This window comes from Nematolebias whitei, chromosome 12 (genome assembly GCF_014905685.2).
Source record: "Nematolebias whitei isolate Nwh7 chromosome 12, NemWhi1, whole genome shotgun sequence".
Lineage (NCBI taxonomy): Eukaryota > Metazoa > Chordata > Actinopteri > Cyprinodontiformes > Rivulidae > Nematolebias > Nematolebias whitei.
The window spans coordinates 32,261,968-32,284,258 of record NC_056509.1 but is presented as its reverse complement, the minus strand read 5'-3'; the positions used below and the strand labels follow the sequence as shown (position 1 = coordinate 32,284,258).

Here is a 22,291-nt window from a genome sequence, read left to right as displayed (position 1 = left end):
CTGCGGTGCTCTTCACTGACCCCTCCCTTTCTCTTTTCTCTTTAAAATCCATTTTAATCTTCCAAAATTGTGTTTTTGGATTGTTAAAAGCGGCTAAGCTGAGAAGCTAAGCTACAAACTAAGCTAACTGGCTGATCTCGAGAAAAAAATCTCTGTCTTGTCGAAGCTCCAAAATTCAGAGTTGAAACTCGTGCCTTCATCTACTACAAAGTTGTTTTTCTCTGCAAAAAGAAGCTGAGAACTTGTTTACTGATTGTTTTATTAAAAGCTTGGTGTGAAAAATGCTATGCTAAAGAGCTCAAATCACACTGAGCATCCGCCATTTTGAGAACCAATAAAAGGAAAGAGAGACGGCCCATCCCATTTTTCTTAGAAACACGCTGCTCACGCCCTCACTATCCATCCTTCGGTTCAAGCAGTCTTATACTGCCATCCGGTGGTCTAAAAGGTACTACACCAAAAATTAACCAACAATTCTTCTTAAATTTGACAAGAATTACTAATTATTGTCAAATCTCAATCTATTATTGTTTATTGCAATAATTTTTGAGGCAATTAATCGTCCAGCAAAATTTGTTATCGTGACAGGTCTAGCGCTGATGTTGAATAGTTCATCTGATTGACTGTGTAACTGACATTCCTGCAGCTCGGAAAATACCTGACCCAGAACCAGAACAAGCTGACAAACACAACTCTGGTTCTGTTCAGCCTACAGATCTGCAAAGCCCTCGTCTACCTCGAAGGAGTCAACCTGGTTCACAGGTGAGGAAATTAAAAAAATAAATGCTATTTCTCTCCACCTTTTGTGCAAGAATTGTTTAGTTATACTCTGGTCATTTTGGTCATACCTTAACAATAATATGTACGATCTCATGCTCAAAGTATGTGTTGTGAATGATTCCAGCTCCATCAAATTTTACCTCATTAGTTGGAAATCTGACTGATTTATAGACATTTTTTTTTGTTTGAAAGTCTGTTGGTTGTGGCAGCCATCTTGAATTTGGTTTACTCCCAACGTGTTATAATAGTAGTTGCACATCTAATGATTATTTCCTGAAAGTTACAATAAAAACCATGCAAGAATTATTCCTATACTTTTGAGATATTTTACTGACAGAAAAAGTGGATTCCATACAGTTATTGGCAGATTTTTAAACAAATGTGTCTAAACTCAGATTATGCGCTGGGGTATTGGTAAACATCCAATGATTCCTTTCTGTGGACTTCATTAAAATTTGTCCAGTGGTCCATTAGATATTTTGCCAACAGACAGGCACATAAAACACACCCATACACACACTAAGATGGACAAAAACATTATTGTCTGCCTTTGCTGTTTGGTGATAAGAGATCATTACTTCAATAGTTTCTAATAGGTTCCGTCTTGACTTGATTTTGTGTTACGTTTTGTATCTGTAGCTACATTACTGGTATTTTCCTTTAATTTTTTGTATTATTTCAGAGACATTGCAGTGAGGAACGTGTTAGTCGCCAGCCTGGAGTCTGTGAAGCTCGGAGATTTTGGCCTGTCCAGATACATAGAGGATGAAGAATACTACAAAGGTACAGTATACAGCCAAAATATTTTATTTTCCAAGATGATGTATGTCAAAAAGTAGCATAGAAGCCAATCTAATGTACAAGTTTTTGTCAACAAAATTCTAAAACGAGTAAAAACATTTTGAAAACCTTTTATTGTAGCATCCATTACTCGTTTACCAATCAAGTGGATGGCCCCAGAATCCATCAACTTTAGACGTTTCACTACATCAAGTGATGTCTGGATGTTCGGTGAGCCGGTCACATATTTCTCTCAACTTCTGTACTCATCGTTTTCCTTCATTCTGTCAAATAATTTCACATAGAACTATAAAGTTAAATATGCTTGTTTTGATCCGTTGATGTGTTTGTGTTGCTCTGCAGCTGTGTGCGTGTGGGAGATCATGAGCCAGGGGCAGCAGCCGTTTTTCTGGCTGGAGAACAAAGACGTGATCAACCAGCTGGAGCAGGGCATCCGGCTGCCCAAACCGGACAACTGCCCCCCTGCTCTCTACTCGCTCATGACCCGCTGCTGGTCCTACGACCCCAGAGAGAGGCCCACTTTCACAGAGCTCGTGGTCAAGATCAGGTGCATGTTTGTTACAAATGACAAAACAATGGCTAAAGGTGGACACGGGCAGATTATCTAATAAGTGTAGGGTGATATGGGGATGGATATATATTGTTAATTATCAGTTATGAGTTAAGCTCATAAGATATGCATTTATTATGCAAATAACCTCGTTGTGTGGTGGAAGAAGTCGTAGAAGTAGATGTGAAGAAGTGAAACTTAACTCTCTGTGTGTTTCAGAGATTGAAGGGGGTGGTCTTAACTCTTTGTCATGTTTTTTTATAAAGGCCTATTAAATAAATCTAGTCCTTTTTTTCTGTCTGCCTTAAAAGTTACTCTTTTAAAAGAGACAATACGACAAAATATATTCTTAAAGAGACATGACTTTAAACACACATTTTCATGAATAAACATTCAGGTATAAAATAAAACAGAAATGACATCTTGGAATTAATAACATGCAATGTTTCACCAAAAGGTGTCTCTGTCCATCTCCTGAAAAGGGAATGTCATTAAACAAAGGGTTCTGTAATGTGTTCTCTTCATGGGAAACCATTCTGGGAGGAAAACTCCTTTTTGATAAAGGTGAAATCTCAACGTAGCGAGTTCGGATGTTTCGAAAACTTCGAGGTCAGTTGAACCAAAAGCTCTCATTAAAACGATCTGTCCGTTTCATGGGAAATTAGTTCATAGTGACAGGTTTTTTTTTTTTTTAAATTACATTTACATTAGTTCAACTGAGAAGTTTGTGAGCTGAGTTGAACACCTGCAAAACAATGTCTGTTTGTTCCCAAGAGAATAGATGAATCTTATTTTACAGTTTCAAACACAAAAACACATGAATGATGTTTGTTTGAGATGAGGTGAACTCTTTTTCTGTTTGAGCTGAGGCGTTCTTTTTGTGAGGAGTTGTTCCCCTGCGTAAGGCTCACGCAGAAGTCGTTTCACCCGCTGCATCTAGAAGTGACCAGCGCTCGAAGTGTGGTACTCAGAACTGGCACTTTTTACATTTTTATCTTTAGCCTATCGACTATTTTTTACTGCGAACTGCCACTTCTCATAAACACACCATTACTCCGTAACAGTCATATAAACGGCATCACCCACAGGTCACTGGTTAAAAACAGGAAGTCACGACTCGCTCTACACCACGTACTCCCATCTGTCAGCCTGCTTAATAAATAAATTTTTACTATTTCAAACGCATGATGCCAACTGTGTCAAATCTGTCAGTGACGTCCACAAGATGGAGAAGGAGCAGGACGCACAGAGAGAACAAGACAGAACGCGCTCCACCAGATATTTTGAACCAAAGATCAACTTTTCTGAACCTCCTCCCAAGGTATGTATATCTAAAATCCAGCCACATTGTATTTTACATTATAGCACACAGTTCAGATTCAGAACGTTTGTTTTTATCTTTACTGAAGCCCTCCCGGTTGATGCCAGGGAGGTACGGGAACACGCTCAGCATCAGTCTACACAACCAGGTACAGGAGTGGATCAAAGTAACCTCGGGCGTTTGTCAGTTTTGGTTTTATATTCTAATTGACGTGTGTACCTGTGCAGCTGAATGAGGCTCTGTGTGCCAGCTCACCGGACCTGGCCAGTCCGTGTGAGTATCAGTCCCCCGTCGACTCCAGAAACACTCTTACGCTTCCTCTTAGGTCCCCTCGACCTCGCAGCATGGGGGTAAGACCATAACCCTGCAAGTTTAACCTCCTTTTAACACCATTTGTAATTCTCCATGTGTTTAATTGAACTTTGTAACAACAGACCTTACACTCTTTACATGTTGCTCATAGGAGAGCGAGTTCCTGCGAGTGGAACCGAACAGCAAGAAGGACGCTCAGTGGTTGTGGCAGCAGGAACGGCAGATCATGCAGGACACGCTGCGGCAGCAGAAAGAGGAGATGATGGAGGATAAGAAGTGGCTGGAGAAGGAGGAGAAACTCCTGGTGGGGACCAGAGCATCATTAGCTTTTGACCGTGTCCCTCTCTGTCCTTGTGTCTTTCTGTTGACATATTCAATGTTACCCTGGAGGCTGAGCAGAGCACCCCACTAGCTTTATAACGAATGTTCCTATGATAGCTGTTCCACAGAGAGGCTCTGGGGTCCGTAAAGTGAACCTACCTTTTTTTTTTTACAGGACCCCATGGGAGCAGAGGATGCTGACATTCCAGTGGTAGGTGTCCACCAGCACTCACTGAAAAGCTTTTGCTGGTTTAGCTCAGTTATGAAAGCACATTTAAAGTGAAACTACAACAAATTTCTTCAGATGCATAAATAAGGAGCCGCGTTAGTTCACTAAACCGCTATCGTAGACAACTTCCTTAACTGGAAATGATGTTTGAGAGAATACGTCAGTGCCTCTGCTCTGTAATGGGTACAAGCAGTTTGTTCTTTTAAACTTTAGTCCGTCATTTCAGCCATTTTTCTCATCAATGCATTTCACTTGGATTCAAACTATTTGCATAAACTAATTCACTGCAGCTCAGTTGGTACATGAAAGCAGTGGTTCCCAACTTGTTCAACCTTTTGAATAAAAAAAACACCAGAATACTTGTTCTGACCCTAGTTAATCCTGGTTGAAGTACTCAAACATTGCCAACAACCAACTTAACACAATGACTGCACAAACACCTTTAACATCCTTAACCTTCCTGTTGAACTCGGGTCAGAATGAGCCACGAGGCCTCAGTTTGCCCCATGACTCATTTTGACCCCATGGCAACAGGATGATTAATGCTGTTTTATCCATTTATGGCTGTTTTCTTTTAATGTAACAATTATGGCAAAAATTAGCTTTTTGAAAGCATTTCAAAATCCTTATTTGATTTCTGGAGAGCATCTCTGGACTGCCATTCAGTGTATCATGAGCCACAGTCCCAATCCCAGTTGAACCACCGTACCAAAGCATAAAGTCTTCTTCTTGTACAAAACAGTTAAATTTAGCTCAAAATGCCTCCTGTGGCATCACCTATTTATTTTTGTTTATAGGTAACATGTATTGTCTAGTACTCATTCTAGTTTTTTTTTTTTTTCATTCATTCATTCAACCTTTATTTAAACAGATAAATCACATTGAGCCTAAAAGACTCATTTACAAGTGAGACCTGTTTGGAGAGACAAAAAAAAAAAGTAGTAAAATGGTTTTAAAAGTAAACGTTTTCTTTCTGTAGCCCCCTGAAGCTGACAGTGAGCCTGGTAAGTACTTTAAAATTAACTTTTAGATTCATACTTTACAGATTTTGTTCTTTTGGTGTGTGACACATCTGTCTGCTCTACAGCACCACCTGAGAAACCTCCACGACTAAAAGCGCAGGTAATAAGATTAACTTCGGTGCGCCAGCGTCCTTCTTACACCACTCAAAACAAATTAAATAATAATATTTAAAATTCTGTCTAGGCTGCACCCACGGCCGAGCTCGACCGCACCGATGACAGAGTCTACGAAACCGTCATGGACTTGGTCAAAGTCGTTGTCCAACTCAAGAACGACATCACGGAGCTGCAGCCAGAACATTATATTACCATTGTTAAGGTACACGCTGAGATAATCCCCCCTCTACTTTATAGGTTGAAGCTGCTTTATTGAAAAACTTAAAATGCAGACAAACTTCCTGAGTCACCACAGATGAATTCACTGTATTGATTTCTGCCTGCAGTCTGTCGGGATGGCCTTAAGGGATCTGATTCGCAGTGTGGATGATGTGTTGCCCACTTTACATGAGTCTAACAGGACTGAGGTACAGCACAGTGTCCCCTTTAATCACACACCAAGCAGAGTTCATCACGTTTTAAAGGACTAGCTCATATCTGTTGACGTGGGATTCTAAAGTTTTAACAATATCTTACCTGCTGTAGACAGCTTTTTGAATGTTCCCGGTTTGGAGGAAAAGAGTTTAATTCTGACCAGATTGATGAGCAGGGCTGAGACTAAAGTGGATTTCTGCCACCTCAACACAACTCCAGTTTCATTATTTCATAGAGGTTCATGTGAGCACTGTTTTATAACTCTTTACAGTGCTGTGTATTTTGCTTTAGCAAGATTATTTCAGCATCAATGTAATGACACTTTTGCCTAAAGTGTCCCGAACTGCACCAAAGGTACTACAGCTAGATTTGAACATGCAAACACTCCAATAGAAATCAACTGGAATGGCTGACCACAGAACTGTCTAAGCTAACAAGGCAAGAATTTGTGCTTCCGTCTTGGTAGCACAAGCTTCCATGATGTCATTAGTTCCTGCAGCTCATAAATGTGTGAGCAAAGGAACTAAACTCAGCCAAGAAGCCTGTGGTCAGTTTGAAAAGATGGACAGATATAGTATGTTGTTTTGCCTATAATGGTTATAAATATAGGAACCTGCTTGTCAAAGAACAATATATTACTTTTTATAGGTATTATATTGTATTAGCTCATAACTGATTAAACATGTGGCCTTTTTAGCTTTTGCCTATAATGGCTGTTGTGTAAAATATTTAAAAGTGTATTTGTCTGGCTAAAACGACTGCAAAACTTTGTAATTTTATCAGCTACACTTTCCTGGGCTTCATGGGAGGATTATTACAGCAAAAATATTTTCCCTTGTTTTCATAGTATGCAAGATATTTGTTTATTTATGTTAAAAAAGCCTGTTTCTATGCCCTTTTGGACTGATAACACAGCACACAGCAAGGCATTAACAATGTGTGGTTATGACATGTAGACCGTACAGTGTGATAAATGCAGCACAAATTGTACCTAATGCTGTCAATAACCATTCCATTATATTTCTAATTCTGTGCTTGGAAATAACCACATAATTGTCTAGTTTTAAAAAATTATTGTGCAAAATTGAGAGCAGTGCAGAAATCTTTACAGTTGTGCTTACATGGATCTCTATGAAAATCTTTGGAGTTGTTTGAAGATGGCAGCGATCCACTTATAACTCTTTAACCTGCTTACATTAGCCTTTAACTCATGGATCAAATTCATAGAGCCATGTACAGCAGGTAAGATATTAATTGTTCATAACCTTTCTACAAAAGCCCCACCTAACAAGATCTGAACGCATATTTAGTTCTGTGGATGGAAGAAATCCCAGGTCGTAACGTTTTTCCTGCCTCCACAGATCGAAGGCACCCAGAAGCTGCTCAACAACGACATGGCGGAGCTGATTAGTAAAATGCGTCTGGCCCAGCAGAACGCCATCACATCTTTAAAGGAGGAGTGCAAGAAACAGATGCTGGCTGCTGCACACACTCTGGCCATGGACAGCAAGAACATGTTGGACGCTGTGGATCAAGCACGAGTCAGGGCTAATTTAGCTAAACCAGTCGACCCCTGAGTGGCTAACTGTGCAAAATGATTAAATCAGGTTTTTATTTCTGCAAACTAAAAGTTGCACAGTCAGACATTCTTGTCGGAGTGAAACTTATCACAACCAAGCCTGTTTTTTTTTTTTTTTTTTTAACAGCCATTTTTTTGTAAGAGTGTTTAATTTTGACGCGATTCTACCGTGTAACTCGGTGAATACAGACCAGTCAGACAATGTTTAGGACCCAACTTTATGCAATATTTTAAAAACTTTGAATGAAATGTCCCAGTGAGGCACTACCTTGTAGTAGTTCTGAGATACATAGAGAACAATGAAACCAAAAACATTCACACACTCGCACATAATGACAGTTTAGAGTAGCTGATAAACCCAACATGTGTTTCTTTGGACTATGAGGAAAGAACCCACGTACGCACGGGGAGAACATGTAAACTACAACAAACGAGCTGGGAGATGAACCTGCAACCTTCTCGCTAACCAAATGCTCCACCATTTTTTCCTCTTAAACTAGACTTCTCTTCAGCAAAGTTAATGTTATAAACTGTAAAAAATGTTTCCACAAGCACTGCATCAATGTAGAAGAAAGCTAACTAAAATGTAGTTGAAAATAGTATAAATATAACAAAGTTTGGGGTGAATGATAGTTAATAAAACATTTTGATTTGCGATTGAGGTTAAAATGCCTGTTGATTTTAAGTTTTTTTTTTAATTTTTTTAATGAAAGTTGTGTTCCTACAGCAGTGTGTTTGTTTCTGACGCTGTGCTCCAGCCTACAACATGTAAAATCCAATTTTATTTTAGTTTCAACTGATGGCTGACTCGGACTAAATGTCTTTCCAGTGAGTTCAGTGAACGCCACCAGGATGCAGTGCGTCTTCCTGTTGGTTTTATGACCAGTCCCAGTCCGATTACTTTGGAGATAAATCCCTTGATATGATTTTGCAGGGAAAAGTAGGTTTTTTATTTTTGCCGTACACGTCGCACCGCCGTATAAGTTGCATCAGTCCAAATATGCCTAATAAAGTAAAAAAACAATAAGTCGCTTCGCCGCATAAGTCGCATCTATTATGAGTCACCGTTGATGCATCGTATTTGTTATGAGTCACCGCTGACCACCTGGAAACGTGGGCCAGTGTTGTGCCAAAAATCGGGCTGCCAAATGGCAGGAGCGTGTATGGGAGGACTTTAACAAGAATTTAACAAGATTAACACTTAAAAACAATTGTGTTTGCTCAAAATTATAAACAAAGTTGTGTCTCAGTTTAACTTTCCTGAATAAATGCAAACGGTCAAATCAGCTTCATTTCAAAAGCTGATCCACAGCTGCGGGAGCGCACAGAGTGAGGACTCCCTGTGCATTTTGTAAAAATTTAACAAGCTTAACAATTATTTGTTTGCTCGACATTTTAGCAAAGGTGTGTCTCACTTGAACTTTTCCTTAATAAAAGCACTTTAATGGTTAAATCGGCTGCATTTCGCCAGGACGGCACAGCAAAATGCAGCTGATTGGACGTTTGCTCCAGGAGTTCTGGAGCGAGACGAAGGTGGCTTGTATGGCAAGCAAAGTGTCTCTTTAAATATCCACTTTTATCTGTTAATGAGACACTTGGCTTGCCATACTGGTCGAGGGCTCTCTAGCAGCTGAAAATGGTAGTGTTCAATATATCCTGATACATGCTCAATAATCCAGGTAGAAGAATCCCCAAAAGTTAAATCTGGTCCTCTGGACATTCAAAAAACAAGACAACAAAACAAAAAAAAAACAAAGCAAAAAAAAAAATGTAGAAACATTTCGTCTTTCATCCGAGAGACTTCCTCAGTCTGAGGTGCTGTTTTCAGCTCAGTCTCTTAAATAGCACCTTCTCAGAGGATCAACCAGTTTGCTGCTGACAACCATAACCAGCTGCTCACATGGTCAAGAAGGACCATCAGCCTAACAATGGATCATTAGCACCTGATGGCTGTTTACTGTTCACAGAGGGCTGAGTGATACTAGCAATCACAGCATTGTAAGAGGGGGACAGTTGAACCCGGAGGCCTCCACCCCTGTTTAACAATGGACGATTTCTTTTCACAAAGATGGCCTCCTTTACTCCTCTCTCAAACCATCGTTCCTCTCTGTCCAGGATGTGAACATCTTCATCCCTGAAAAAGTGACCGCTGGCCTGGAGATGAGTGTAGACCGCAGAGTCCTGGCCTGATGATGTTGATCTTCTGTGCTGGTCCATCCTTTTGGCCAGTGGCTGTTTAGTTTCCCTAATGTAAGACTGATCACAGCCCTCCTGACACTGAACAGCATACACAACATTACTCTGTTTGTGCCGGGGGACTGGATCTTTGGGATGAATTTGCCGTAATGTATTTTGGGGTTTAAAAGCCACTGGAACGTTATGTTTAGAAAATAAATGTCTCAATTTCTCTGATACTCCCTCAACATACGGAATGACCACTGGTCTGGGTCTGGGTTCCTCCTTTTCACCTGATGGCTGACTGGAGTCCTGTTTGGGTTTCTTCTCTGCTTTCAGGAAGGCCCAGTTAGGATATCCACATTGCTCTAGAGCCTGTTTTGTGTAGGATTACTCCTTCTGCCTGGCTCCTGAGTTAGTGGGGACGCTGTCTGCTCTGTGATACAGAGTCCTGATGACTCTTAACTTGTGCTCCAAAGGGTGATGGGAGTCAAACGGCAAATACTGGTCTGTGTGGGTTTCTACTTTTTTTTTGCCTTTTGGTTTTTTGTTTTGTTGTTTTTTGAATGTCCAGAGGACCAGATTGAACTTTTTTGGGTAGTGTTCAATATTTTCCATGTCCGAATGCATGAACTAGTCAGATCTCAGCCAAAAATTGGGTTATAAATATTGGGAAAAAACACATTCGCTTCAGAGTACAAGTCGCAGGACTTGCAAATTTATGTAAAAAGGTGCGACTTATACAGCGAAAACTACGGTACATAGCACGATTATTCAAAGGAATTTTGGCTGCATTGTGAAAGAAATGCGGCATGTAAAAATTGAAAACAGGCGTGTGGCACCATGATGCAGTAATTCTAGCAAATTCAATCAAAAGCAACCAAATCCCCCCCCCCCCCCCAAAAAAAGGATAGGTCTCCACACTTGTAGAGCAAATTAAAAAAGCTTCTTGAATAGGAAGTGAAAGTGCATTTGATTAAACTTGTTATAATAAAATTCACAGCAGCCATTGGTTCCAGATGAATAATCCTAAATGGGATTATAACGGTTTATTTTGCATAATTTAAAGATGAGATATCCATCCTATTATTGCTGTTAGTGTCTGAACCAAAAGATCAAATGTGAAACAGCTTTGGACTGAACGGAAGCTACAAGTTTTGGTGATTAATCCAGAAATCCCTTTAAATCTGGGTACAACTGCTACATATTTACAATAAACAGCTGTCACTGGGAGCAGTAAATGGTTTTTAGTGTGGCTCTTTTAAATCTGACTCGACAGTAAAACTAAACATTCTAACATTAGCAAACACTGGTCAAACTGACCTGAATTTTAGCTACATTTATATTTTGTTACATTTGAATAAAATCTAAAATGAAAACTGATTAAGTGAAAATTGTCTGTTATACAGAAAATAAGTTAATTGCAGCTTTTAAATTTTATCCATACTTTGTGACCATTTCTGCTAAAACTTGTGAGCCTATTTTAACTCCTAAACATTAGCTTGCTTATATGCATTTCCTCCAGAGTTTATCATCCGAGACCATCAGTGAATGTTAACTTGCAAACGTTGGCATTCCAGCCGAACGCCACCTGATGAGCATTTCATGTGAGGTGCATCTTCCACTGAGTAAAGCTGCAACAAGTCAGCATATCTCCGTCTGCTGAAATGCATGAGATACTAAAGCTGCACTTTTAAGTGTACAGTGAACTCTGAAAATAAACCTTTGAAACAACCGGTGACAATCTGGATCTGTTCACCGTGTAGGTGTTGATGCGTAACGAGTTTCATGAACTTTTTAGGCCACAGAGGTTGCGCTGTTTTATCCAAACACAGTCCCAGTTTTGAAGTTCAGCTACTTGTTTTACTTTAATGCTTTCACACGGAAATTAAATCATGCCAGCCAGCCACGGAGGGAGAAAGAGGCCTATGGTCCCAAGCAGGCACACGATGATGAACATCCAAAGGAAGATGCGGTCGATCACCATGGCGACGTACTTCCAGTCCTCCTTCACCTGTGAAAAGAGAGTAAAGCTCAGGAAAACCAAGAATAAATCATGTTTAACATAAAACATAATTTAACAGGCCAAATGGTAAATGTAGTCAGAGTAGATATATATTTAGGCAATTACATCAGGTATAAGTTATGTGATGAAAACACTGAACCATCAACGCTGCAGCCTAAGGATAAATATTTTGACATGGCAAAACAGTTGTCGTTAAAAGAAGAATGTTTTTTTTTATTCAGTAACGTTTCCAAATCTGTTTTATTGAGGAATTTTCTACAATTTCCTGCAGAATCAAAGTTCTATCTTATACAGATGATGGTCATAAAATTAGAATATCATGACAAAGTTGATTTATGTCAGTAATTCCATTCAAAAAGTGAAGCTTGTACATTCATTACACACAGACTGATCTATTTCAAATGTTTATTTCTTTTAATGTTGATGATTTGAACAGACAGCTAATGAAAACCCCAAATTCAGTATCTCAGAAAATTAGAATATTGTGAAAAGGTTCAGTGTTGAAGACACCTGGTGCCACACTCTAATCAGCTGATTAACTCAAAACATTTGCAAAGGCCTTTAAATGGTCTCAGTCTAGTCCTGTAGGCTACACAATCATGGGGAAGACTGCTGACTTGACAGTTGTCCAAAAAACGACCAGTGACACCTTGCACAAGAAGGACAAGACAAAAGGTCATTGCTAAAGAGGCTGGCTGTTCACAGAGCTCTGTGTCCAAGAACATTAATAGAGAAACAAAGGGAAGGAAAAGATGTGATTAAAAAAAAAAAAGTGTACAAGCAATAGGGATAACTGCACCCTGGAGAGGATTGTGAAACAAAACCCATTCTAAAATGTGGGGGAGATTCACAAAGAGTGGACTGCAGCTGAAGTCGGTGCTTCAAGAACCACCATGCTCAGACATATGCAAGACATGGGTTTCAGCTGTCGCATTCCTTGTGTCAAGCCACTCTTGAACAAGAGACAGCATCAGAATCGTCTCGCCTGGTACTGATGCTGAGTGGTCCAAAGTTATGTTCTCTGAAAGTAAATGTTGCATTTCCTTTGGAAATCAAGGTCCCAGAGTCTGGAGGAAGAGGAGAGGCACAGAATCCATGTTGCTTGAGGTCCAGTGTCAAGTTTCGGTGATGGTTTGAGGTGCCATGTCATCTGCTGGTGTTGGTCTACTGTGTTTTCTGAGGTCCAAGGTCAACGCAGCCAACCAGGAAGTTTTAGAGCACTTCATGCTTCTGATCAACTTTATAGAGATGCAGATTTCATTTTCCAACAGTTCTTGGCACCTGCACTCAGTGCCAAATCTACCAGTACCTGGTTTAAGGACCATGGTATCCCTGTTAACTGGCCAGCAAACTTGACTGACCATAACAACATAGAAAATCTATGGAATATTGTGAAGAGGCTGGCTGTGATGTGATACACCAGACCCAACAATTCAGAAGAGCTGAAGGCCACTATCAGAGCAACCTGGACTCATCACACCTGAGCAGTGCCACAGACTGATCGACTCCATGCCACGCTGCAGTAATCCAGGCAAAAGGAGTAACAAGTATTGATGCTGTACATGCTCATACTTTTCAGTTGGTCAACATTTCTAAAAATCCTTTTTTTATTTGTCTTAAGTAATGTTCAAATTTTCTGGGATACTGAATTTGGGGTTTTCATTAGTTGTCAGTTATAATCAACATTAAAAGAAATAAACATTTGAAATATATCAGTCTGTGTGTAATGAATGAATATAATATACAAGTTTCACTTTATGAATGGAATTATTGAAATAAATCAACTTTGTCATATTCTAATTTTATGACCAGCACCTGTAAATACATGAATGTAATGACCGATTAACATGATCAAAAAGGATTTAATTGTACTGAAAATGTGTTGCATTCTTCTGTTTTTTTTTGTTGATTTTGATATGCGAGAGTCAGTATGTCTAAAATAAAAGCAAATAAATGTGATTTGATAGATCAGTTAGTTCATGACAGATGATCTTAGATTAACTAATAGATTGTTTGATGATCAACCAAACTGGAAGCTCTGCAGGACCACAGAGCTGCTGATGCTGTTGTAATACGTGACGGACGTGATACTCACACTGAAGTCAGCATCCTCGGCTCTCAGGTGGTCTGCGATGTAGTGCACGCCTTCTAAAGCACGCATCACGTTCGGTGAGAGCTGCAACGACTCCAAACTGTCACCTGTAGCTGGCTTCTGAGTGGAGTTAACCCTGCCACCAGCTGACTGTCTGACCGACGCTGCAGCTCCCTCCTGTTGGTTCTGCGTTTGCGTTTGTTGCGACGGAGGAGTCGAACCCGGGGGTCTCGGTGATGGGGGGCGAAAGAAGAAGTATGTTGCCAGAGTGCCGAGCTCCAAATCCTCGTAGCAGCATCTCTCTGGGTTTTCCAGAACGTTCCCGTCTCTCAGCCAGGTGGACGAGGTGCTGATGCAGTTGGCCGGTTTGTACCCGGCCATCCGTAAGAGCCGCCGCTCCTCCTGGAGGAGCAACAGCCTGCGGCGCCGGCCGTCAGGCGCAGGCCGGCGCATGAACAGCCAGCGCGGGATCAGGTCCAGGAACACGGAGTGGACCCAGCGGGGCATCTTATGAGTGCTAGGGGAGCGGTGGTGCACGTTGAGCACGAACACGGTGATGACGATGGACAGAGTGACAAAAATCATGGTGAAGAGGAGGTACTCGCCAATGAGGGGGATGACGAGGGACGTGGATGGTATGATCTCCGTGATAAGCAGAAGGAAGACGGTGAGGGACAACAGCACGGAGATACAAAGAGTGATCTTCTCTCCACAGTCTGAGGGCAAATAGAAAACCAACACAGTGAGGCAGGAGATTAACAGGCAGGGGATGATGAGGTTGATTGTGTAAAACAGAGGGAGCCTTCGGATGATGAAGAAGTAGGTGATGTCTGGGTAGATCTCGTGGCAACAGTCGTATTTCTTAGTGTTGTATGTCCCCACAGCGTTGATGATGGCCCATTCTCCGCTCTCCCAGTAGTTGTTGAGATCCACGGTGTTCTCAATTCGCTCCAGGTCAATCTTGGCCTTGTCATAAGTCCAGGAGCCGAACTTCATTTTGCAGTTCTGCTGATCGAAGGGGAAGAAGGTGACGTCGATGCTGCAGGAGCTCTTGTAAATGGCCGGCGGGACCCAGCGGACTTTGCCCGTGTAGAACAAGTGAGCTTTCGTCATATGGGTCACGGCAAATTCACCATCAGCACTGGAGGAGAGGACGAAGAGACAATGTGAAAGCACCAGCAGAAACACTCATTTAGAGGTAAAAAAAAATAAAAAAAATATCCAACAGACAATAGAAGTCGTTTTTTTTACTTTGGAGAGAATAATGGAAAGCTTCTGTTGAAGCTATTATCATTTTATCAGTCTCCTCTTTTCATTTCTCTAACAGACCGTGATTACAGAGACCCAACGGAGCAGAACTCGGCAATCAACCAGCTCCATTTAATCTCCATGAGGTGAATTTAGATGAACGAGTCAAACCCGAGTGGATTTTATACAGAAATCATCTGAATGAGAGCTGTGTACATTTAGAAATAAATATAATCCATCAAGATACCATGAAAGTAACAAAGAAAAGTCAAATATGTTTTACATCTGTTACAGATTTAAACAGAACCATACATTTTGTGATTTAATAAAACCGATATATTAACCACTAGATGGCGCCAGCTTCACACAATGTATAAAAAGTGCTTTTATTCTATAACATGTTAATAAAAAGTACTTTTCTATTACGTGCAGCTCTGTGAAAACAATAATTTAGATAAACTGAAAAGTTTTACTGAGGTTTAGCCTTTATTTTAAATAAATTAGACACTGAATAAAAATGTTGCATGCTCAACAGAGTTATGAGTGAGTTCCTGGTTTACCAAGTCAAATACTTTACAAAGACAATCACATCTGAAAAAACAAAAAAATTAAACCCGTTTAGAAAGTGAGCAGCTCAGAAAGCTTAGTGATGATTAAACTTTACAAACAATATTGATCATTTTCTAAAATAACCAGAACAAGTCCTCAAGATATAATAAAACAGAATCTGACTTTAATGTAATGGGACTCTGGCAGCTCGAGTCGTGGGAGAATTTAAATAAATACACATAAAAAATGGTTACTGCTGTTTGTAGTAAAATAAAAAAAAGCAGCATTAAACAACATAAAGCTGGAGCCTTTGGTCATGTCTGAACACGTATTGATGCTGATGAACGCTGCAGACAATCTGAAAGTTTTTTCGCACCTTTTGCGTAAATTAGCATGCCCTGCGACTTATACAGCGAAGCAACTTATTTATGTTTTTCCCCCATATTTATAACTCAGTTTTTGGCTGAGATCAGATTTCATTCATTTTTACATGGAAAATACTGAACACTACCATTTTCAGCTGCTAGAGGGTGCTCAACTAGTATGGGAAGCCAAATGTCTCGCTAATAGGTAAAAGTGGATATTAGGGTTGCCATACTGAGCCACCTTTGTCTTGCTCGGGAACTCCTGGAGCAAACGTCAAACTAGCTCAATTTGGCCGCACATGCAGCAGATTTGACCACTGAAGTGAATTTTTTTAAGGAAAAGTTCAACTGAGACACACCTTCGCTATAATTTCAAGCAAACACATGATTGCTTTTAGGTGTTAATCTTGTTAAATGTTTTGTTAAAGTCCTCCCGTGCACGCTCCTGTGGCTGCCATTTGGCAGCCAATTGATTTTTGGCACAATGCCAGCCCAGGTTTTCAGGTGGTCAGCGGTGATGCATAACAAACGCGACGCGTCAGCGGTGACGCATAATAGATGCAACTTATACGGCAAAGCAACTTATGGTTTTTTTCCTCACTTTATTAGAAATATTTGGACTGATGCGACGTGTACGGCAGAAAGTATGGTAACAGGTAAGCATAAATGGACACAATAATTATTTTCTTTTATTAGTTTTAACTAGTTTTTGCATTTTGATTCACCTAAGAACTTAATGACCTAAGAACTACATGACAAAAATATTTATTAATATTAATAAATAAAAGGTTAAATCATGTCATCTGGACCAGTTTCTTTAAGTGAGAAATGTTTCGTCCCCCATCCAGAGGACTTCATCAGTCTACGGCCTGCCAACCTGTCCCATAGGCAGCCTTCACTGCTGTGTTTCAAGCAAACCTTCTGTTGAAATCGCAAAAGTAAACTTTTAACACCATGTGCACGATTATTAAAGATGGTAAAATAATACTTGTCACCAAATGTTTGTCCCTAAGGGCCATCTTTACTGCTACATGTCTTTTCTTGCAACTTACTTGTTATAAAGTACGATATCTGGTACCCATATGAGCTCTGAAGGAACTCTGATGGACGTCACGTTGTCAAAGTCAGACGGTCTCCAGCGAAGCTTGTAGTCGTTCCACTCCTGGGAGGGACAAACCAACTTTGAAGGTTGATGTATTTGTGCGTCATATTTCTAGTTAAAATCCTAACAAACCAACATAAAAACATTTTTTCTTACTTGTTTAAGCCACACGTTAGTTGTCATCATTTGGTTCTTCTCATCCTAAAAGATAAAGACGGGCAGAAAATGCGGAGAACATGGTAAAGAGTGGGGCCAAGTCAAAGAGTAACAGACTTTACAGTACTTTAGTCAAACAAAATGTATTTGTTAGTGTTTGAAACTCAAAGCTCAACATGTGACTCGAATAAAATAAATAACATTTTAAAATGAAAAGCTAAGCCGAGTTGTACTCAGAAGTGAAGTCTGTTTCTTTGTGATTTCATTTAAACCAGAACAGAAGTTCCCACCACATCGATGAGCTGAGCTATGGACAGTCCGAACTTGACAATGACCACGTCGGAGATGTTCGGCACGGGCCTGGACCACTTGTTGTAAGCAGAGAACAGCGTCTTGAAGAGCTCATCCTCAGCGTGCGAGTGAGTCTTCACCTGGCAAAGAACTGTGGAGAAAAACATAAATGTTTTGAAAGTGCACAAGAGCCTCCCGTTTTCACAGCTCATAAAAACATCTGAGGTTGAAGGATTCCATGTAGTTTTCAAAGTAAATGTAGTTCTAAATTTACACTTTTTACTGCTGCACACCTTTTTAGGAAATAGTATGTCAAGAAAAACAACAATTAGATGGAAGAGTAGGAAGTTCAATAGTGCATTGATCTTCTCTCATCCCTGACCTTCACAATCCTGCTTTAACAAATGGTACCAAATGTAACTGCTGCGATTTTAAGCTTGTGGAAATATGAGCAAGAGTAGGGAGCATGTGCGTTTCATTAGGCCTGTCACGATAGCAAATTTTGCTGGGCGATTGTCTCAGAAATTATTGCGATAAACGATAATATTGTTTGAAATTTGACAATAATTAGTAGTGTCAAATTTAAGAAGAAATGTTGGTTAATTTTTGTGTGTAGTACCATTGGATGGCAGTATAAGACTGTTTGAACCGGAGGATGGATAGTGAGGGAGCGAGCAGTGTGTCGCTTTAAGAAAAATGGGAGGGAGGCCCCTTGACGTGACATGGGCTGTCTCTCGGTTTGAGATCTTTAGCATAGCATTTGTCACACAAAGCTTTTAATAAAAAAAAAAAAAAAGTAAATGAGTTCTCAGCTTCTTTTTGCAGAGAAAAGCAATTTTAGATGAAGGGAGAGTTTCACCCGTGAATTTTGGAACTTCAACAAGACGGAGGTTTTTTTTTCCTCGAGGTTGGCCTGTTAGCTTAGCTCGTAGTTTAGCTTCTCAGCTTAGCTGTTTTAATGATCCAAAAATGCAATTTTGGACGGTTAAAATTGATTTTAAAGAGAAAGGGAGTGAAGAGCACCAGAGTTGTGCCTCTTGTCATCCAGTGTCTTCATTAGAACGAGAGAGACACGAAGAAACGATAAAGCCGATAAATGAAAAGAGGTCGATAATTTTCATTTATCATGCGATTAATTGATTTATTGTTTATTGTGACAGGCCTATATTTTATCAAAATTTTTTTAAAATATATCTTAGACTTCTCGCTGTAAAGTCTTATCGACTTTTCCACATCTTGTGATGTCTTGATTTGAGCTCCGCCTGAGGTAATCTCTCAAGATGGGCAGATAGAGACTGAGGAAATATCTATTCTTTCTTCAAAATGGCCCCATTCAAGGCATAAAGTAATATTATCTGTACGTGTGGCTTCACAGGGAGAGGTTGCCTCTTTAATTGGATCGTTAATAAGCATTTTAGACTAAATCAATGCATTAAACACGGGAATAAACAGGAATCAGCGCTTTGAAATTTCTCACCCGTTAGCATAGTCAGACTGAGTTACACATCATTACTATGAGTTAAGGTGAGATGAGCTTTTTTTGTCTACTTAACAGCGATATCATGTTAACATGTCTGACGGTTTTAGTGGATTATATAATGAAAATAGATTTTCTTGAAAAAAAAAGGCATCATAACAACCACCTTGAGTTAAAGTCTTGTGTGATCTGGCAACACTCAGTATGTATTAGGGATGAGTCTCAGCTACCACCACAGCAAACTTTAGCTCAACATCTGTTGAATTAACTCAGTTATGGTTATTTTTGTGATTGCTAAAGTTGAATATTTTAATATGTTGCTAAACACACAAAGATTATTCGTTGCAAAACAATCAACAAGGGCTAAAACTATTTTCACATGCGTACAGTTAAATCCACTAACTACATAAACCTGAAAAATACCTTAACGGTAGCAGCGCAACAAGTGAATACACTACAATCTTGACATTTTTACAGCAGCTCGTGCTCTACTCATCTTAAAAATGGTGACTTATTGTTCGCATGGTTTGTTCAAGTAACTCTTGACAAGACTGATGGATTGGTTTCCCCTTTGAAATTTCTTATATTTTTGCACATCTGTCAAAACATTGTCTTTTGTTTTAAAAAAAAAAGCCCCAAAACTGTAATATAAATGTAAAAAATACATGTGCAGCCCTACTCCAAGGACTAAAATCATGTTCAAAATGAAAAGCTCTATTGGGTTGCAAATAATGTTTCGTTAACTGTGTATCTGTCTTGAATAGTGAAGGGTAAACGGCAACCCAGTGAGGTGTGCAACCATCAAGGACCATCAAATAGGACCTTCATCTGGTAACAAACATTGTTGGCCACATTATTACCTGCCCATATGGTGAACTGTTCAGCTTGTAAAGTCCAACTCGTACTGTAGATGAACATTCAACAAGTTCAAGTGAAGATTAAACAATCAGTAACAATAGTCTTTTTTTTTTTTTTACTTCTTCTCAGCATTGCCTATTTAGAAATGAGCTTTGCAATATATGAAGATGGTACTAGAATTTCCCCAACTAGCTTATCTTTTTAAAGTCACAAACAAGGATGAACCTCAGACTTTGTCTACTGTCATTCGATAAGTGGAGTGGGGCACGTTCATCTGTCCGTGCATCTGGGAAAGACCAGATGTGAGGTTTGGCAAAAGGCTCTTGGCCGCCATATATCAAATCCTCCTGCCAGTGGAGTTTTGAAACGAGAGGACACCTCCAACATTCAGCACGCTGGACTGAGAAGGTTGGACGGCGGCCAACCCTCTTGGCGAGATGTATAAAACACTGACCGGTTTGGAGGATCGAGTCAGCAGCTTCTCCAGCCAGAGGCGCTCTCGGTGAAATTGGGCTGTCAAGTGCTTACAGTAAAAAGTTCACAGAAGAAACACACGCAACCCTTTGTGGAGGGAGAAAACTGCAAGGTTCCAACTCAGAGAGGGGATCTGTGTCGGTGTCGTAACAGCAAGCTCCAGCTGACGTTCACATGCGACTGCTCAAGTAGAGCTGGGAAACCTTCACATGCAACATAAATCCACAGTGGGCATTTATTGAGAGAGTTCCTGCAACGCAGTGAAAAAGTTATTCACATTCAAGCGTTTAAAATGATCTCCCGAAAAAGCCTCTTTAAAAATGTTTTTGAAGTTGACTCCAGCTCCGTTTTTACAATTATGCCTAGAAAACATTGTGCTTTCATAATAAAAGCACACAAGGTGTGTTTAGTTTAACACACAAAAAAAAAAAAAAACTGCAGAAAACGTCTTCAGTTGAGATAAACATTTATCTTTATCTGTGATGCTGTAAATATTTCTAACAATCTGTATCACATGGAGATGCAAAATAATGAAAATAGATGATGCAGCAAATGCTTATCATTGTATTTATGTAACATTTAATGATGTTTTTTTTCTTTTACAGAAAAAGCCACCAATGTTTTGTGCATAAGACAAACAAATATGTGATAAATAATAGCCTGGCAAGCTAAAAGTTGGGCAACTCCTCACTAAAATAATGTGTCATGCCAATAAAAGCTTAAAAATAAAGCATCAGCTTGAAAAAGTTATTAATAAATAAATGAGGTAAAATAACCTCAGTAGCAGCTGTGGTCACATTTTTCTTGGAGTGAAAATTAAAGGCTGTAAAAATGACTAAAGGTGTTTCAAATGATTAATTATGTCATGGCTTTAGTAGAATGTGTTTTTTTGTGTTTAAAAAAAGTAATAATATATCTTTAAGCAAGTGTTCATGTTCAAAACAGGAAAAATATGTTTATTAACCAAAAATAAGTATTGGTACTTACAGTGCGTAGGTGAAAAAAAAGTGCAAAGTGCCATTTAACAAAATTTAGTTTGCTCATTTACAAAGTAGAATTAAGCTTAAAGGAATATAGGTGCAGTTAAATAATATATATTAGGTCAGCTTAATTTTTTTTTTTTAAATATGTGCAAAAATAAATAAACTTGTATTGTGGCTAGCTTTTGGGCTAAGCTAGCAAACAAACCGCTTCAAGTAATTATTTTTCTTTTGTCTGAATTTAAAAAATATTAAAAAGAGTATAAATACTTTTATTGACAAATAAATTCAGACTTACAAGTTTGGACAAAAAAAAAAAAAAGAGACTAACAAAAATCATATTTTTGCCAGAAGAACAAGCACGCGCCACTTGCGCAATCAGAGAGGATCATGGGACTTTTCTAATCAACATATTAAATTTAAACTAGTTTGGCTAGCCGTTCGTGTCCGTAACACCGTCCCGTTTTCGAATTAAATACAAAGAAACGCTTACCTGACCGAGTCAGAAGAACGACCCAGACAACAGAAGACCATTTTAAGAAGAACAGGTGGTTGTGGATCATTTTGCACTTGGGTCGAGGAGAAAAGTCCAACTTCGTCATCAGAGTGCAGCGCGGAGCCGGTACCGTCAGTCACCGAGTGAGCAGCATCTGTCATGTTCGCAGCTGGGAGGCATTACAGGGTAACTTCACCGCCACTGGCACGAAAACTGCTGAAATATCACCGATCCGACATCAAATTGACGCACCGACATGTAGCTCATTGCTCAGCTTCGGTAAGTGCCACTTTTAATGTCAGCGAGAGGAAACATTCGTGGTTCGCAGCACAGTCCATCAATCTTACCACCTTTAATCAGACGAACAAGTTTATGAACTGGTCCAAAACAGTCATTCAATCCTGGTTTGCATGTGCGCAGCATCCAAACCTGTTTATTCCATATTCGAGCCAACACAAAGTGCATCCCCTGATGGAGAGGTGCAGGTCTGCACTGTTAGGTCCGAGAGCTGGGACATTGCTGAGCACCTTTATCTGGTTGGCTCCCATTAAAGGTC

General features: G+C 39.7%; 2 protein-coding genes across 2 annotated transcripts in view; one reads left to right on the top strand and one right to left on the bottom strand.

Annotated features, from left to right (window-relative positions):
* ptk2bb (protein tyrosine kinase 2 beta, b) overlaps positions 1–7,893 on the top strand; it is a 35,142-nt gene extending 27,249 nt beyond the window's left edge. Inside the window, exons 18-31 of the mRNA XM_037685840.1 lie at positions 647–762; positions 1,463–1,563; positions 1,702–1,791; positions 1,924–2,128; positions 3,344–3,452; positions 3,541–3,600; positions 3,680–3,802; positions 3,916–4,068; positions 4,261–4,296; positions 5,294–5,318; positions 5,402–5,436; positions 5,521–5,655; positions 5,780–5,860; positions 7,229–7,893. Coding sequence (XP_037541768.1) covers positions 647–762; positions 1,463–1,563; positions 1,702–1,791; positions 1,924–2,128; positions 3,344–3,452; positions 3,541–3,600; positions 3,680–3,802; positions 3,916–4,068; positions 4,261–4,296; positions 5,294–5,318; positions 5,402–5,436; positions 5,521–5,655; positions 5,780–5,860; positions 7,229–7,444 — 1,485 coding nt within the window. The 3' untranslated portion in view covers positions 7,445–7,893. The remainder of the gene's footprint in view (positions 1–646; positions 763–1,462; positions 1,564–1,701; positions 1,792–1,923; positions 2,129–3,343; positions 3,453–3,540; positions 3,601–3,679; positions 3,803–3,915; positions 4,069–4,260; positions 4,297–5,293; positions 5,319–5,401; positions 5,437–5,520; positions 5,656–5,779; positions 5,861–7,228) is intronic.
* A 3,559-nt stretch (positions 7,894–11,452) lies between these two features.
* Positions 11,453–21,802, bottom strand: chrna2b (cholinergic receptor, nicotinic, alpha 2b (neuronal)). Its single transcript, XM_037685432.1, has 6 exons — positions 21,733–21,802; positions 17,450–17,601; positions 17,160–17,204; positions 16,954–17,063; positions 13,743–14,880; positions 11,453–11,635 (listed from the first exon to the last, which is right to left on the bottom strand). The coding sequence occupies exons 1-6, from the start codon at positions 21,800–21,802 to the stop codon at positions 11,510–11,512; spliced, it is 1,641 nt and encodes a 546-aa protein (XP_037541360.1). The 3' UTR covers positions 11,453–11,509.
* Positions 21,803–22,291: the final 489 nt, after the last annotated feature.

Bases quoted from the DNA above. Each gene is read 5' to 3' on its own strand.
- chrna2b (XM_037685432.1), bottom strand. From the start codon at position 21,802: ATGATCCACAACCACCTGTTCTTCTTAAAATGGTCTTCTGTTGTCTGG. The intron at 17,602-21,732 runs GTAAGCGTTTCT...TTTTCTCCACAG, and splicing joins CGTTCTTCTGACTCGGTCAG to TTCTTTGCCAGGTGAAGACT. The intron at 17,064-17,159 runs GTAAGAAAAAAT...TGTCCCTCCCAG, and splicing joins CTAACGTGTGGCTTAAACAA to GAGTGGAACGACTACAAGCT.